General features: G+C 49.8%; 1 protein-coding gene across 1 annotated transcript; it reads right to left on the bottom strand.

The window, feature by feature from the left end:
* Positions 1-1,464: 1,464 nt before the first annotated feature.
* On the bottom strand, positions 1,465-10,986 carry Tac4 (tachykinin 4 (hemokinin)). The gene is made up of 4 exons (XM_013036783.1): positions 10,864-10,986; positions 6,126-6,219; positions 4,043-4,075; positions 1,465-1,559 (listed from the first exon to the last, which is right to left on the bottom strand). The coding sequence occupies exons 1-4, from the start codon at positions 10,984-10,986 to the stop codon at positions 1,465-1,467; spliced, it is 345 nt and encodes a 114-aa protein (XP_012892237.1).
* Positions 10,987-15,255: the final 4,269 nt, after the last annotated feature.

Genomic DNA, 15,255 nt, shown 5'->3' with positions numbered 1-15,255 from the left:
GCTCAAATGGTAGAGCGCTAGCCTTGAACACAGAGAGGCTCAAGGACAGGACCCAGGCCCTGAATTCAAGCCCCAAAACTGGCAAAAAACAAAAAATAGATGTCCTTCTTGCTTATCCAAGGACTGCATTGGATTGGCTAACAAGGGATAGATGGGATCCAATTGCCCACTTTAAAAGATCATGGTGGAGTCAGACACTGATGACTCATACCTGTAATCCTAGCTACTCAGGAGTCAGATCTGAGACTTGTGGTTTGAAGCCAGCATGGGCAGGAAAGTCCATGAGACTTTTACCTCCAATTAACCATCAAAAAAAGAAAGAAAGAAAAGAAAGAAGGAAGAAAGAAAGAAAAGAAAAGAAAAGAGCCAGAAGTGGAGCTGTGATTCTGGTGGTAAAGCAAAAATGCTCAAGGACAGTGCCCAGGACTGGCATCAAAAAAGTTTAAAAAGGCCACAATGGGGCTGGATGTTGGTGGCTCATGCTTGTAATCCTAGCGATTCAAAAGGCTGAGATCTCAGGATTGAAAGCAGAAAGAGAAAAACCATCTTGTCTCTCTTAATGAGCATCAGTGCTTCTGTGACAGTTTCTATGACAATTTCTAACCTTGAGCTTGGGGCCTGGGCGCTGTCCCTCAGCTCTTTAGCTCAAGGTTAGCGCTCTGCCACTTGAGCCACAGCACCACTTCCAGTTTTCTGGTGGTTTATTGGACTTTCCTGCCCAAGTTGTCTTTGAACCGTGATACTCAGATCTCAACATCCTGAGTAGCTAGGAATACAGGCGTGAGCCACTGGTGCCTGTCTTCTGCCTGTCATCTTTACCTATGTCTTAAACTCTTTACCTACCCAAGGACAGACCCAGGCTTATAGTCTTTCTCTTTGCAACTTTGAAAAAGGCCCTTTGGATTGATATCCCACCTTCCACCCTGCATAACAAAGGAAGCCAATCACTGGTCATTCATTTATTGAGCCCCATACTGGGTGCTGGGGATGGGTTACAGAGTATATGAGGCTCATCTTGGTAGCACACCGAGCTGGAGCCTCAGTGCAAGGGAGGGCAGGCTCACTCTAGCTGTCCACAGGCTAACAATGTATTTGTGCACCGTAAGTGTTTGACACTGGCTGAGTCCTAGAAGAAAGGCATTGAATTTCTCCAGTATAGGCCTGACATCTGATGCTGGGGTTGAGGACAGGAGACACATGGAAGATGGAGTTGGCCTGCAGCTGATCAGCTGTGACATCCAGTGAAGCGAGGGTGTGCAGCATCCTCTGGGAAGCCTTCTCTGGGACTCTCTGAACCCTGGCTGTCCTCTGCACCTAGGGAGAGTTCTTTATGTAACTGGTGGTTAAGGAGTCTTATCTGCCTCTCTGATTTCCAGAGGCCTTCCCACGTGTCCCCGCTCCTGTTTCTCCTGGCTGTAAGCATCTAGAGTGATGGAATTATAGGTTCATCTGCTAGATCGTCAATTATTCAGTCATAAGTGTCTCCATAGCAGGTACAAAGCCCATCCTGTCGTCCTTTCTGTAAAAGGGGAGTGGAATTCCACAGTCCCCAATACCCTCTGGAGACATGGGAGGTACTTTAGTCCAGTAGACTGGAGCTTTAGCTTTCAGTCCTGCTCTGTGGGCAGCTTTGAACAAATTGATCCAAAAGCTGCAAAGTACTCAGTGCTCTTGGCTCACACTTATGATCCTAGCTACTCAGAGCAGGAAGGTCCACGAGACTCCAATTAACTAGAAAAAAAAATAGCTGGGTGCTAGTGGCCCACACCTGAATCCTAGCTACTCAGGAGGCTGAGATCTGAGGATCATGGTTCAAAGCCAACCCCAGCAGAACAGACCCTGTGAGACTCTTATCTCCAATTAACTACTCAAAAACAGAAAGTGGAACTGTGGCTCAAAGTGGTAGCCTCAAGCAAAAGAGCTCAGGGACAGTGCCCAGACCCTGAGTTCAAACGTTATGACAGAGAGAGAGAGAGAGAGAGAGAGAGAGAGAGAGAGAGAGAGAGAGAGAGAGCTGGAGCTCAGGTGCTAGAGCACTTAAGTGAAAAAGCCAAGGAATAACACCCAGGCATTGCATAACACCAGTTCAATGCATAAAAATTAAAAAAATTAAAAAGCTTTCTATTTACACCATGACTGGAGGAGCATGCGTGTGTACTTGATAATAGGTGACTTCCAGGGCCTTTTGAAAGAAGTGACTCAAAATAACTTTGAGAAAATTAGTCTGTTCCCATCTTTCTTGGCAATACCAATATTGGAATTAGCAGACGTTCTAGGGAGAAGAGGTTAGACAGGAAGGAAGGTAGTCTGGAAGGCAGCTTGACTAGGGTCAGACCACTGGCATACCTGCTGCCTTCCTCCTTGCATCCTCTCACTAATCCTGAGCCTGGTTCACTTAAATTGATGCCTAACCTTGGGAACCATGGGGATGCAGCCCTGTCTGGGGGCATTAACTGGTAACTTCTTAGACTATCACTTATCCCAGAGGCATGCACACTTAAAGATAATTGTAGAAGGCAGAGAATCTCTTAAGACTTAGGGGTTGACCATCTAAGGATCTTGTCTAGGATTTTATACACAGTGAGGGAATAAGAGAATATTTCAAGGTCTGGAAACCTCATTGTCCTCTGGATCAGCTGGCTCTGAGGTGTGGGGAACAGGTGCCCAGTGCAGTGGACATGGGCAAGGTGCAGCTTTAGATCAGCAGAGGCCCACCCACTACCTCCTCCTGTGGGCACTTCCCTTTGATGTTGCGTGGGAGTCTGTTCTGTCTGATGGCAGCAGAGCATCTAGTTGCTTTCCCATGATGCCCTTGCTGCCCACTAGAGGCTCTTGCCCACCTTCTATGGATGGTCCTGTCCCACACAGAAGGCCCTGAACCATTTATCCCAAACATACTCCAGTAAGAGAGAAAAGGTAGAGAACAGAAAGGCAGCAAAGGGGAGCTATCTTGGAAAGCATGGAAAGGCAAGGCCAACCTGGGGCCTGGCATATGGAGATACTTTTTCAATTGTCCTCCGAGTTGTGGAAACACCTTGGATTGGTCCATTCATTCATAAACTTGTTCGTTCCTCCTCCATTCTCATCTCTTTTTCCTTCCACAAACATCTAGTGGTGTTTCTTATGGACAGAAAAACTGCCCTGAGTTTTTGGGATAGACCTGGTGTCTATCCATGGGAAGTTTCCAGGCTTGGGACAGCAGGACAGTGTTGTACAGTGTGCTAGCGAGAGCATTGTGCCCAGGCCATGGAGATGATGTCTGTGCAGGCAGGGCAGGGAGGAGAGCTATTAGATGAAGTCAGTTAGGGTAAAGGGCATGAGAGGCAGTGCTTGATCCTTAGCACTCAAGGCTCATGAAAAATGAGGACACATTAGGCATGGGCATGGGTTCTTTCTCTCCTTCCTTCCATCCTTCCTTCTTTCCTTCCCTCCCTCCCTCCTTCCTTCCTTCCCTCCCTCCTTCCTTGCTTCCATCCTTCCTTCCTTCCTTCCATCCTTCCTTCTTTCCTTCCTTCCTTTTTCTTCTTTTCTGAGGCTTGACCTCAGGACCTGAGTGCTGTCCCTGAGCTTTTTCACTCAAAGCTAGCATTCTATAACTTTTTTTTTTTTGTCATGGGGCCTGGGTGCTGTCCCTCAGCTCTTTAGTGCAAGACTAGCACTCTACCACTTGTTCCACAGCGCCACTTCCGGCTTTTTTTTTCTTCTACTTATATGGTGCTGAGGAATCGAACCCAGGACCTTATGCTTGCGAGGCAAGCGCTCTACCACTGAACCACCTTCCCAGCCCAACTCAAGGTAATTTTGAAACTTCAGAACTAGCTTCAGCCTTGCCTCCTCTTTCCATTACAGGCACGCGCTAGGCATGCATAGTCCATCCTCTAAGGAAACAATCAGAAAGACCAGGGTATGTACGGTCAAGCCTCTCTTACCCTACCCTTTATCTAGCCCAGTAATGCCAGCCAGCTGTGTCCCTAGCCACCTGCCTGGTTTGTTAGTAGCTGGGATAGCCATACCCTCCCCAGGGGGGCCTGGTGACACTCACCTGTTCTTCCCTCTGGCTGGATCGAGGGTATTCCTAGGAGAAGGAGAGAGAAGAAATGAGAATGTCACCACTTCCCTGGGGGCTTGGTGAGGTGGGGGTGGGGTTTTCATAGGACCTCTGGTCATTCTCTGTTGTCCTTGGGTGGCGTTGGGGATGTGCTCAATAGGAGCCAGGAGGGAGCACTGGGGTTCTTTGGGAAAGCACTTAAGCTATTGCTGCCTCAGTCCCTGCTAGGCAGGGATGTTGCTGTGGAGATCTGAGCAGGTACGAGCATCTGTCTTGCTCAAGAAATCTTTTCTTGTCCACCACTCTGAATGGGTTGTTGGCTTTGTAAGAAACTGTGCAATGACTCAGTCCCAAACTCATTTTTGGAAGAAAAAACAAAGACCAAAAGGCTAGCGCTCTACCACTCCAAGAGGTAGAGCACTAGCCTTGAGCAAAGAGCTCAGGAACAGCACTCAGGCCCCTGAGTTCAAGCTCCACAACCAACAAAAAGAAAAAGAAAAAAAAAAAGACCAAAAATGTTTAGTTACAAGTTTGTTTTCTCTAAATGTATACGCACATTTTATTGAACAGCCCTGAGATGCATGCTTAGTATTTCATTCTTATTCATTTATTTTGTGATGGTACCAGGCTTGAACTCAGGGCCTCGGCACTCTCCGTTAGCTTTTTTGCTCAAGCCTAACATTCTACTACTTGACCGACACCTCCATTGGCTCTTTGTATTAACCGGAGATGTGGACTTCCCTGCCCCGGCTAGCTTTGAGCCAAGATTCTTAGATCTCAGCCTCCTGAGTAGCTAGGAATATAGGCACGCAATGGTCAGTGGCCATTGTCAGTGGCTCATGCTTGTAATCCTTGCTATTACAATATCATATCTACTTGACAGACTTCCTGACTTGAAACTATTAATCAAAGGAATGTGTATTTCTGACTTCAATGGATGTGGCTAAGGTGTCCTCCAAATGGACTATGAATAGCTGCAGGTTCCTCACCCCTCACCAACACTGAGCTTAGTCACCTAAGAAAATAAAATGTTAGCCTGGCATGGGTGGTTCACACCTGTAATCCTCTCAGGAGGCTGAGATCTGAAGATTGTGGTTCAAAGTCAGCAAATCTGTGAGCCTCTTTTTTTTTTTAGTATGGGGCTTGAACTCTGGGCCTGAGCGCTGTCCCTCAGCTCTTTGGCTCAAGGCTAGTGCTCTACAACTTAAGCCACATCGCCACTTCCGGGGATAAGTGTTTTTCACGGCCTTTCCTGCCTGGGCTTTGAACTGTGATCCTCATATCTCAGTCTCCTGAGTAGCTAGGATTACAGGCATGGGCCACCAGCGCCTGGCATGTGAGACTCTTATCTTCAGTTAACCACCAGAAAATCAGAAGTGGAGCTATGGCTCAAAGTGGTAGAGTGTAACATAGAGCAAAAGAGTTCAAGGATGGTGCTCAGGCCCTGAGTTCAAGCCCCATGGCCAAAAAAAAAAAAAAAAATGTTAGCCAGGTGCTATAATCTCTGCTATCCAGGAGGCCCAGTCCTGAGGATTGTAGTTCAAAGCCAGCTTGGGCAGGAAAGTCCATGACAGTCTGATTTTCAATTAACCACCAAAAAGTTAGAAGTGAAGCTGTGGATCTTGAACCCAGGCCCTGAGTTCAAACCCTAAGACAGGCAACAAAGAGAAAACAATTTTCTACCTAGCCTGTTTCCTCCCTGTCCTCCCAGGACAGGACTACCTCATTGAAAATGGAAACACAGAATTTTAATAACATTCTGGTTGGGCCGCACAGAACCAACTAGAAAGCTTTGCTTATGGCTTTGCTCACATCTACTAGCTTCTAGCTTCACTCACCCAAATCACCCAGGTACAAGTAGACAAGGTCACCAACCAAGATGCAAAGCATTGGCTCTACCTTAAGGTGCCCAGCTCCTCAGATGCCTACAAAAGGCCTCTGTTGTCATTATTAATGTATCCTGGTTAGATGGTGTTGAGAGCGACCTCTACTGGCTTGGAGTAACTGCTCTCAGCTCGTGGGCATCTATCTAGATCCTCTGCTTAGTGTTGCAGCTCCTGCTGCCTTCCTCACTCACCTTTCACTCTCTTTCCCATGAGCCCAAAGAACTGTCTGTTCTTGCTTCTCTTTGCCTTCTGCAGCTGGAGTTGAATGCTAGGACCAGCACCTCCCTAAAGAAGCAAAGAGTTAGTGTTAGAATAGAGGGAGGCTGCCAGGGGACTGAGCAACAATCATCCCAACAGTAGCTCACAGTCATTGGACATTGCTCTGTGCTGGCACTGGGCACTCTTTTTTTCTATTTCACGCCATATTATGCATAGTTATTAGCTAACATTTTTATCTCCTATACTCTTGACACTTCTCTGTGTACTTTACTATAGTAACTCACTTGATCCTTACCAAAACCCTATGAAAATAAAACCCAATACAATTGCTGTCACCATTTGACAGATAGAAATATAGAGAGATGAACATGTCCCAAGTCATCCAGCTAAGCAGTGAGAGATACAGCCAGAACTTGAACCCAGGGCCTCTGGACCAAAGGCTGAGCTCTTGGGCACTACGGTTATAATCTTACTCTTTCCATGTCCACAACCACGATCAGGAAGAGAGACAAGGATCTCTATCTATTTTCCAAATGTGGAAACAGAGTGAGATGGTTTATTTGTCCAAGTTCACACAAGTAGCTGGATCAGGATTCAAAAGTCTGCCTCAGCAGGGAGCCAGTGGCTCACACCTGTAATCCTAGCTAATCAGGAAACTAAGATCTGAGGATCACAGTTAAAGCCAGATGGTCAGGAAAGTCCGTGAGACTATCTCCAATGAACCACCAGAAAACTGGAAGTGGTGCTGTAGCTAAAAGTGGTAGAGTGTTAGCCTCAAGAAGAGCTCAGGGGGCTGGGAAGGTGGCTCAGTGGTAGAGCGCTTGCCTTGCATGCATGAGGCCCTGGGTTCCATTCCTCAGCACCACATAAGCAGGAAAAAAAAGCCAGAAGTGGTGCTGTGGCTCAAGTGGTAGAGTGCTAGCCTTGAGGTGAAGAGCTGAAGGACAGCGCCCAGGCCCAGGGTTCAAGCCCCATGACCAGACCAAAAATAAAGAAGAGCTCAGGGACAGTGTTAGCAAAATGAGTTCCCTTCTCAGAGCTTAGTCCACTCCTTCCCCTTTCCTAGGCAACACTAGGCCCATGTAGTAAAAGCAGTAAATAATCAGCCTCCAACCCCCTCTACTTTGGGATGGCAATTCTCTGGGGCAGCTACCACCATATAAGGCAACAGGAGCCCCTTAGAGTGACCTTCAGGTCTGGGAAGTTGTAGGACCCTTATCTACTATTTGGACAGCAGCCAGAAATCCTCGTCCACCATGATGAAGCCCCTGGCCCACATGTCTACCCCAGGGTTTCCGCCTCCTAGCCCCTTCTAGCCCCTCCTAAGCCTCCTAGGTTATGTAGCTCACCTCAGACAATAGTCAGAGCTTCTTTGCACTTCTCCCTTGTGAGAAGGAGTCTTGCCCGCCCCTTTCCAGACAATAAACCTTTCTTTGTTCTCTGTACCTGGATGTCTGCGTGGTTCTCTGGCAAAGTCTAATTTACCCTATCAGACCGCACCCAGGCCTTGAGTTCACAACTGACCCCCCCCCAAAAAAAATCTACCCCAGAGCCCATGTGATTCACCTTAGGAAATGTTTCCAACACAGACAATGAGGGGTGATCACCACTGAACTCAAAGGGGTTTCCCCTTCCTGCCCCCCACTCTAATTCTGGCTCCTCCTGTGTTCCCCAGGTTCTTATCCCTAGAGTCTGGTCTCTCAGGAGAATCATGGCTGTGATCTGGGGTAGAGCTCTTGCTTTGGACAGAGATTTTTTTTTTGTTGTTGTTGGTCATGGGGCCTGAACTCTGGGTGCTGTCCCTGAGCTCTTAAGCTCAAGGTTAGCGTTCTACCACTTGAGCCACAGTGCCACTTCCGGCTTTTTCTGCTTATGTGGTGCTGAGGAATTGAACCCAGGACCCCATGCATGCAAGGCAAGCACTCTACCACTGAGCCACCTTCCCAGCCCCACTTCCGGCTTTTTCTGCTTATGTGGTGCTGAGGAATCGAACCCAGGGCCTCATGCATTGCAAGCACTCTACCAATGAGCCACCTTCCCAGCCCCTGGACAAGGACTTTTTAATCCTTGAGTTAAGGTTAAACATCCTGACCTAAGGGCAGTGGATTTAAGTTCCTACTCCTCCATTAGCCAAAGCTAATTGGCCAAAGCTCTCTCACAGTGTCTTGGGACACTAAAGAGAAAGTCTAGGGCAGTCTGGCCATGGGGGTGGGGAAAGGGATGGAAATGGGGTGGGTCTCCTTTTCCAGCAAGGCTGAAGACAGGTGAACAGCTCTGGAGACATTCAAGTTCCAGCCCAAGGCTGGGATGAATCAGGGGCTTTCTTTATGTTTTCTCAGTGACAGTGCTAGGATCCTGAGGCCCACAGTGATGACCCGTGTGCCTTTTATCAGTCGTCTCATCCCAACTTTCAGGAGTGCATTGTTCTCTAAGCCTTGGACTAATTCAGTCACTTCTAATTTGTCTCCTCCCAGGGATTGTCAATGGCTGTCTCTGGCTGGAGTCTCCCAGCCTGGCCAGAAACCAGAAAAGTCTCTTTGGAGATTTAGACCCATTTCTGAAAAGCTCATGAAAACCACTTTGCCTTGGTAAGAGGCAGCCTTCAAATGCAAGTTAGAGAGAATGGCCCTTTATGAATTAAAATAGGACTGACCCTTTTCTCACCCACCAGCTTTTTGCAGGGGTGGGAGGTGGGGGAGTAGGGAGGAGTAGAACGTGTCTGCTCCCTTTCACTTGGCAAGGATTCCTGCCCCCCCACCCAAGCCCTCCATATCCCAAAGCCCCAGCCAAAGCCCCAAAGCCCAGGATGACTGCAGATGGGAGCCTTGGAAGTGATCAGATCACCCTGAAAGTGCCTCTCTTCTTCCACCACCTTTTTTTTTTTTTTGTCGGTCATGGGGCTTGAACTCTGGGCCTGGGCACTGTCTCTCAGCTCTTCAGCTCACGAGCGCTCTACCACTTGAGCTACAGCGCCACTTCCGGTTTTCTGGTGGTTATTGGAGATAGGAGTCTCACGGTCTCTCCTGCCCGGGCTGGCTTTGAACCGCGATCCTCAGATCTCAGCCTCCTGAGTAGCTAGGATTACAGGCGTGAGCCACCGGCGCCCGGCTCTTCCACCACCTTTGTAGTTATACATAGCATTATTCACAGTGTAAGTTCTACCCACCTAGCCTCCCCTCCTGCCTTCCAAACCACAAGTCTTGGGATGCAGAGAGAAGCTGAAGGAGAGTAAAAGGAGAAAGGATTGTTGTTGCCCACTGCAGGATGAGCTACTGGCTGTTGATGCCACTTCCCAAATGGCTACATCAAGCTCCTCATCACATCAGCCAGCAGAGCTTCTCAAAGCTCAGCCAGATACTCAGATATTTGGCATTGACTGCCAGCTTACAGCTCCAGAAAGAGCTTTGGGATCATCTTTTCTCTCCCTGAATGTTGCAGGTAAGGAAACAGAGGCCTAGAGAGCAGCAGGAGTTGGTGGAAAGGCTTGAACCTGGATCTCCCAGGCCCCACTGACATGTCCATACTAGAAACCCACCAGGAAGGGCTGTCCATGGGTTTTCCTGTAAAGAAAGCTCCAAGGTCGAGGTCTTCGTGCCAGTGGTCAGATACATCAGATATCAGGGTGGGGTCTCCCTGATGACTTGCACTCAGGGATTCCATAGCAGAGACCACTACCAAACCAATGTTTGTCAGGAGATAAGCCTTTCTATATGTGATAAGCAATAGTGATCTTGCTCTGAGTTAAAGCCCCCATAGGAAACTCTGGAAAATCTCTAATGTATATCACAGAATCAGAGCTTGGACAAATGTGTGTGTATCTGTGTGTTTTTGTCTCTGTATGTGTGTTTGATAGTACTGGTGTTTGAACTCAGGGATTCATACCTGCTCCAGGTAAGCACTCCACCACTTGAGCCACACTTCCAATCCTAGTTTTTTACTGGTTAAGTGGAAATAAGTCTTTCTAGGTTTGTCTGCTTTGGCTGGCTTTGAACTGAGATCCTCAGATCTCAGCCTGAGTAGCTAGGTGTGAGCCACAGCAGCCAGTAATAGTTGTGCTTTTGAAGCTGTGCTTCAACTTTCTTGATTTCTTTGTGCCTCAGTTTCCTTGTCTCTGATATGGGGATGATAATGGTACCACAGCCATGAGGTTGAAATGAAGGTAAAATGAGTTAATGATTAAAAAGCATTTAGGGCCCTGCGCTGGTGGCTCACGCCTGTAATCCTAGCTACTCAGGAGGCTGAGATCTGAGGATTGCGGTTCAAAGCCAGCCCGGGCAGGAGAGACCGTGAGACCCCTATCTCCAATGAACCACCAGAAAACCGAAAGTGGCACTGTAGCTCAAGCGGTAGAGTGCTCGCCTTGAGCTGAAGAGCTGAGGGACAGCGCCCAGGCCCAGAGTTCAAGCCCCACGACCGAAAAAAAAAAAAAAAAAAGCATTTAGGACAGTACCAGGAACATAGCATAGTTAAATAAGTGTTTCTACTCTCTCCCTCTCCCTCTCTCTCTCTCTCTCTCTCTCTCTCTCTCTCTCTCTTTCTCTCTCTGCATATACCTTTGATAATCTGGCGCTCATATCTGGAACCTCCCCACAGAAGGACTCAGCCAACTTGCCTTGGTTTTGCAGTACACAGCCTGCTCTCCTAGCAGCCCTGGGAGAGATCTTCTGCCCCTCCACCACAGGTCATCCCCGGCCCTCTCCCCAAAGGTACCTCTAGAGTCACGGTTATCAAGGGCTCTGCTTCTGTGTTGAGTATCAGTTTCTGTCCACTGTCTTTTGCCATGATGCACACAGGCAGCACCATCAGGAAGACCAGGGTGAGGCAGGGCAGCATGGCGAGATGGCTCTATCGGGGGCCTGCCTGAAGATGCCTCCTCCAGCAGGTTCTGACTCCCTTTTGGTGGCTTGAGAGTCGGTAGTAGGTAGGAAGCTCTCTGTCCTCCACACCTTCAGTTCTTCTGCTTCAACCCTTCAGCTTATCTGAGCCCTGAGCCAAATCCTGTGGCTCTCACCTCCCTCCCTGGCCAGTGACACCTGGAGCTGCTCCAGACGAGGGACTGGACCTCCCACAGCCGCCCCAACACCTAATCTCTGATGCAATACTCCCTTTCCCTGGATTCTCGCCCAGGCAGGTGTACAAAGGCACACTGTGTGGGGCCTGGAGCAACCTGGGAGCAGGGAAGGGAAGGGGATTGTGTGGTCTCTCTTTCTGTACTCTCCCCAGGATTCCACCTCTTCCCTTCCCTTCCCCTTTCTGAGCTCCTCTTTTACTTCATTTTCCTCAAACCCTCAATCATAGTCTGTGTGTGTGTATGTGTGTGTATTTAAAGAATATGTCTTGAAAACAAGGCACTGGTGGCTCATGCCTGCAATCCTAGCTACTCAAGAGGCTGAGATCTGAGGATTGAAGTTTGACATACCATGAGACTCTTCTCTCCAATTAAAAAAAAAAAAGAATCAGAAGTAGAGCTATGGCTCAAGTGGTAGAACACCAGCCTGGAGTGAAAAAGCTAAGGGACAGCCCCCCGACCCTAAGTTCAAGCCTCGGTACTGGCATACACCCCACCTACATACCATACACATTAAAAAAACAATGCACAAAAACAAAAAACAAGCAAACGAATGTATCATGAGCCAGACGTGGTAGGGCATGTCTATAATCCCAGTACTTGGCGGCTGAAGCAGAAAGATTACAAGTTCATGGTGAGTCTAGACTACATAGAGATGGAGAGAAAGGAAGGAAGTGGGTAGGGGAAGAGGAAAGAAGGGAAGGAGAGAGAGAGACAGATCTTGCTGGAGGAGAGAGAAAGAATTGCTTTAAGAAAAGAGGCTCCAGAAAAGAGGCTCCAAAGCTTGGCGCCGGTGGCTCACGCCTGTAATCCTAGCTACTTAGGAGGCTGAGATCTGAGGCTCACGGTTCAAAGCCAGCCTGGGCAGGAAAGTCCATGAGACTCTTATCTCCAATAAAGCACTAGAAAACCGGAAGTGGTGCTGTGGCTCAAGACGTAAAGCACTCGCCTTGAGCTGAAGAGCGCAGGGACAGTGCCCAAGCCCACAGTTCAAGCCCCATGACCGACCAAAAAGAAAAAGAAAAAGAAAAGAGGCTCTTTACAATTAAGAACTGGGATTTACCAGGGAAATGGCCTCCTACCTCAAATGTCATTGACCCTAAGCTATCTTTCCACTGTTGTCAAAATGATTGCTCTGCATCCCTAATGTTGTCTTGTTTGTTTTCAGCCTTCCAACATCTCCCAGTAGCCTTGACATACGTGCTAAATTCCCTAGCTTAGCATTCAATCCTTGTCTGTCTAGGTCCATGCTTTGCCTACCCATCCACTTATCCATCTGTCTGTCATCCATCCACTACTCCAGAACAAAGGGCTTTGTGGTCAGAGACCTGAATTCCACTTCTAGCCCATCATGGAATAGCTGGGCGAAATCTGGCACATTATTTAGCCCCTCAACCCCTTATAGCCCTCATGGGTGAGACAGAATTGATAACAACATTGTTTCCAGAGTTGGAAGATGACATGGACTAATGCATGTGAAGCACTTAGCACAGTGGGTAGTGGTGAATATTTAATGCCCGTTAACTATAATTATTACTATTATTGACACTTGTCTCGCCAAAGATGACTAAAACATTGTCCCTGTTCTACAGCCTCACTCAGTACAGGTAAGGAGATCTCTGGTTGGCAGATAGCCAACTCTAGTTTGGCATATGGCAGCATTGAGGGGGAGAGCAAGGGTAGAGGGTGCCTGCCTTCTCAGTGTGCCCGTCATGGTCACCCCAAACCACTTCACCCCCTGCTCCTGAGACAAACCTCCATTTCCTGCCCTCATCATTTTGCCTCACCCTCTACTTTCCTTTCCATATGGCAAACTTGTACCCATCCTTGAAGTTTGTTCACCTCTTTGCTAGAATTAATCTGTATCTACTCCTGTCTCCAGCAGGAGTTAATTGACATTTCAATCTCTGTGGCTATCCCTGGGCTGCTTCGAGAGAGAGGCAGTACAGGTTGTACCCTACACAAGGGCAGCTGCTGAAGAGGAGAGTGGAAGTGTAACCCAGCCCTTTCTCTGATCCCTGAGCTACACAGCCTTAGTTCAAGATAGCACACAGCCCTGGAAAAAAGTGCTTGGCTCCTTTTCGCAAACTGGCCAGCTGGGTTTCAGGGCAGCTCTGCTAGTCAGCCATGTGGTAGAGATTTGTGCTATGAGTTTCTAAGAAGGGGCTGCCAGAGCCAATGTTGGGCACACAGTAGGTCCATAATAAACATGCTCACTCTAAGTCCAGGCACAACCACACAGGGGAGTGTGGAGTATTTATTTATTTCCACTCCTGGGGTTTGAATTCAGCCTGGGCACTATCCCTGAGCTTCTTTTGCTCAAGGCTAGCACTCTACCATTTGAGCCACAGCACCACTTTTGTCTTTTTCTGTGCATGTGGCACTGAGGAATGGAACCCAGGGCTTCATGCATGCTAGGCAAGCACTCTACCATTAAGCCACACTCCTAGCCCCGAGTATGGAGTATTTGGAGATGCATGCCCTCTTCCAGGAATATATGTGGTGGGTCCAAGTCTAAATGGCTTTAGAATCCCAGCTTTGGCTAAAATACAGACTTCCTGGCTCAGCCTAATGGAAGAGCCTGGGATGGTGGACTTTCAGCTGTGCAGGAAGGCAGTACACTATCTCTCCCTCAGCAGCTGATGCTTCTCACTAGCAGCTGGGTTTCCCACGGTTTCTAGAAAGTTCTTCCCTAACAGGGAACAGTTTTGTATTTCATCCTCTTCATTTTACACGTGCAAACGGGGACAGGGTGGGCTTGCTCTAAATTACTTTGTGAATCAGTAGCAGACTAGCTTCTCTCCAATCTCATCTTCCATTAGTACCTCACCGGCTGGGCTGCTGATGGTCACGGCGTGCGACTCTGAACGGGGGAGATGGCCTTCTCTAACTTCAGCTAAGGATGACCTTAGCTCCTCAGGAATATCTGAATCCCAGTTTCCTCGTCTGCAGACTGGGCGCAGGAAACATTTCATAAGTGCCGTTGACGTACTCAGCACAGTGCCAGGCTCGGAGCAAAAGCCCAGCCCTGACTCAGTTGGATTATTAGTCCTGCAGGATCTTGGGCCTAGCTCTGCCATCTTGGCCCGTTGCTCCTGGCCTCGCTGGCTCGGGAACCTCCCTGCGTGGGGCAGGATGTGGTGGGCGCCAGCGGGAACCAAGGGAAGGCATCGCACAGAGGGGAAAAGGGGAGAGAAAACCCCAAGGTCCGGAAGCCCCGGAGGGAGGCAGGCAGAGCCCGGGCTGAAAACCGCGGCTATTTGCAGCCTGGCCCTCGGGCTGCGGTCAGGCTGGGGCTGGCAGCCCTGGCGGCCGAGTCTGCCGCCCCGCCCTGGTGCCCTGGGCCACCGGGGCACGGCCCGGGCCGGAGTGCCAGGCTGCCTGCGTCCGCACGGCCCTGGCGGCGGCTGGGTTCGGAGACCGAAAACAGAGGGAGGTTGGGGCCAAGGGGGAACCAGACTCTGGACAACCTGGGGAGTGACCCCAAGGCCGAGGAGTACAGGGTGGGGCGTGACCCCAAGAGGTCTGGTTTCGGACACGACCCCCGGGCGGGCGTGGCCAGGTCCGGAGACGGCCCCCGGAGGGCGGGGCCAGTGCAGGTCCAGGTCCCGGCACGACTTCCGGGTGGGCGGGGCCAGTGCAGGTCCGGGTCCAGGTATGACCTCCGGGTAGGCGGTGCCAGGGCAGGTCTAGGTTCGGATACGACCCCCCGGGGGGCGGGGCCAGGCCCGGAGACGACCCCCCACCCAGGTGGGCGGGGCCAGAGCCCAGCTTAAACACTAGCCCGGGTGGGCGGCACGTCGGGCCCGGTGAGGTTCAGGTTAGACGCCAACCCAGGCGGGTGACCCTCGGGCGGGTGACCCCCCCGGCGGGCGGGGCCAGGGAGCGTCCAGGTCGGGGTACGGCCTCTCGGGTGGGCGATCGTGGGTGGGTGGCTCCCGGGTGGGCGGATCCAGGGCAAGGCCAGGTTCAGATTTGCTCCTCGGGTGGGTGACCCCGGCAGGTGACCCCGGGGAAGGGGTGGGCTGCGCAGG

Source organism: Dipodomys ordii, unplaced genomic scaffold (genome assembly GCF_000151885.1).
Source record: "Dipodomys ordii isolate 6190 unplaced genomic scaffold, Dord_2.0 Scaffold7, whole genome shotgun sequence".
Taxonomy (NCBI): Eukaryota; Metazoa; Chordata; class Mammalia; order Rodentia; family Heteromyidae; genus Dipodomys; species Dipodomys ordii.
Note: the sequence above shows the minus strand (reverse complement) of the source record. Positions and strands in the feature narration are given on the sequence as shown.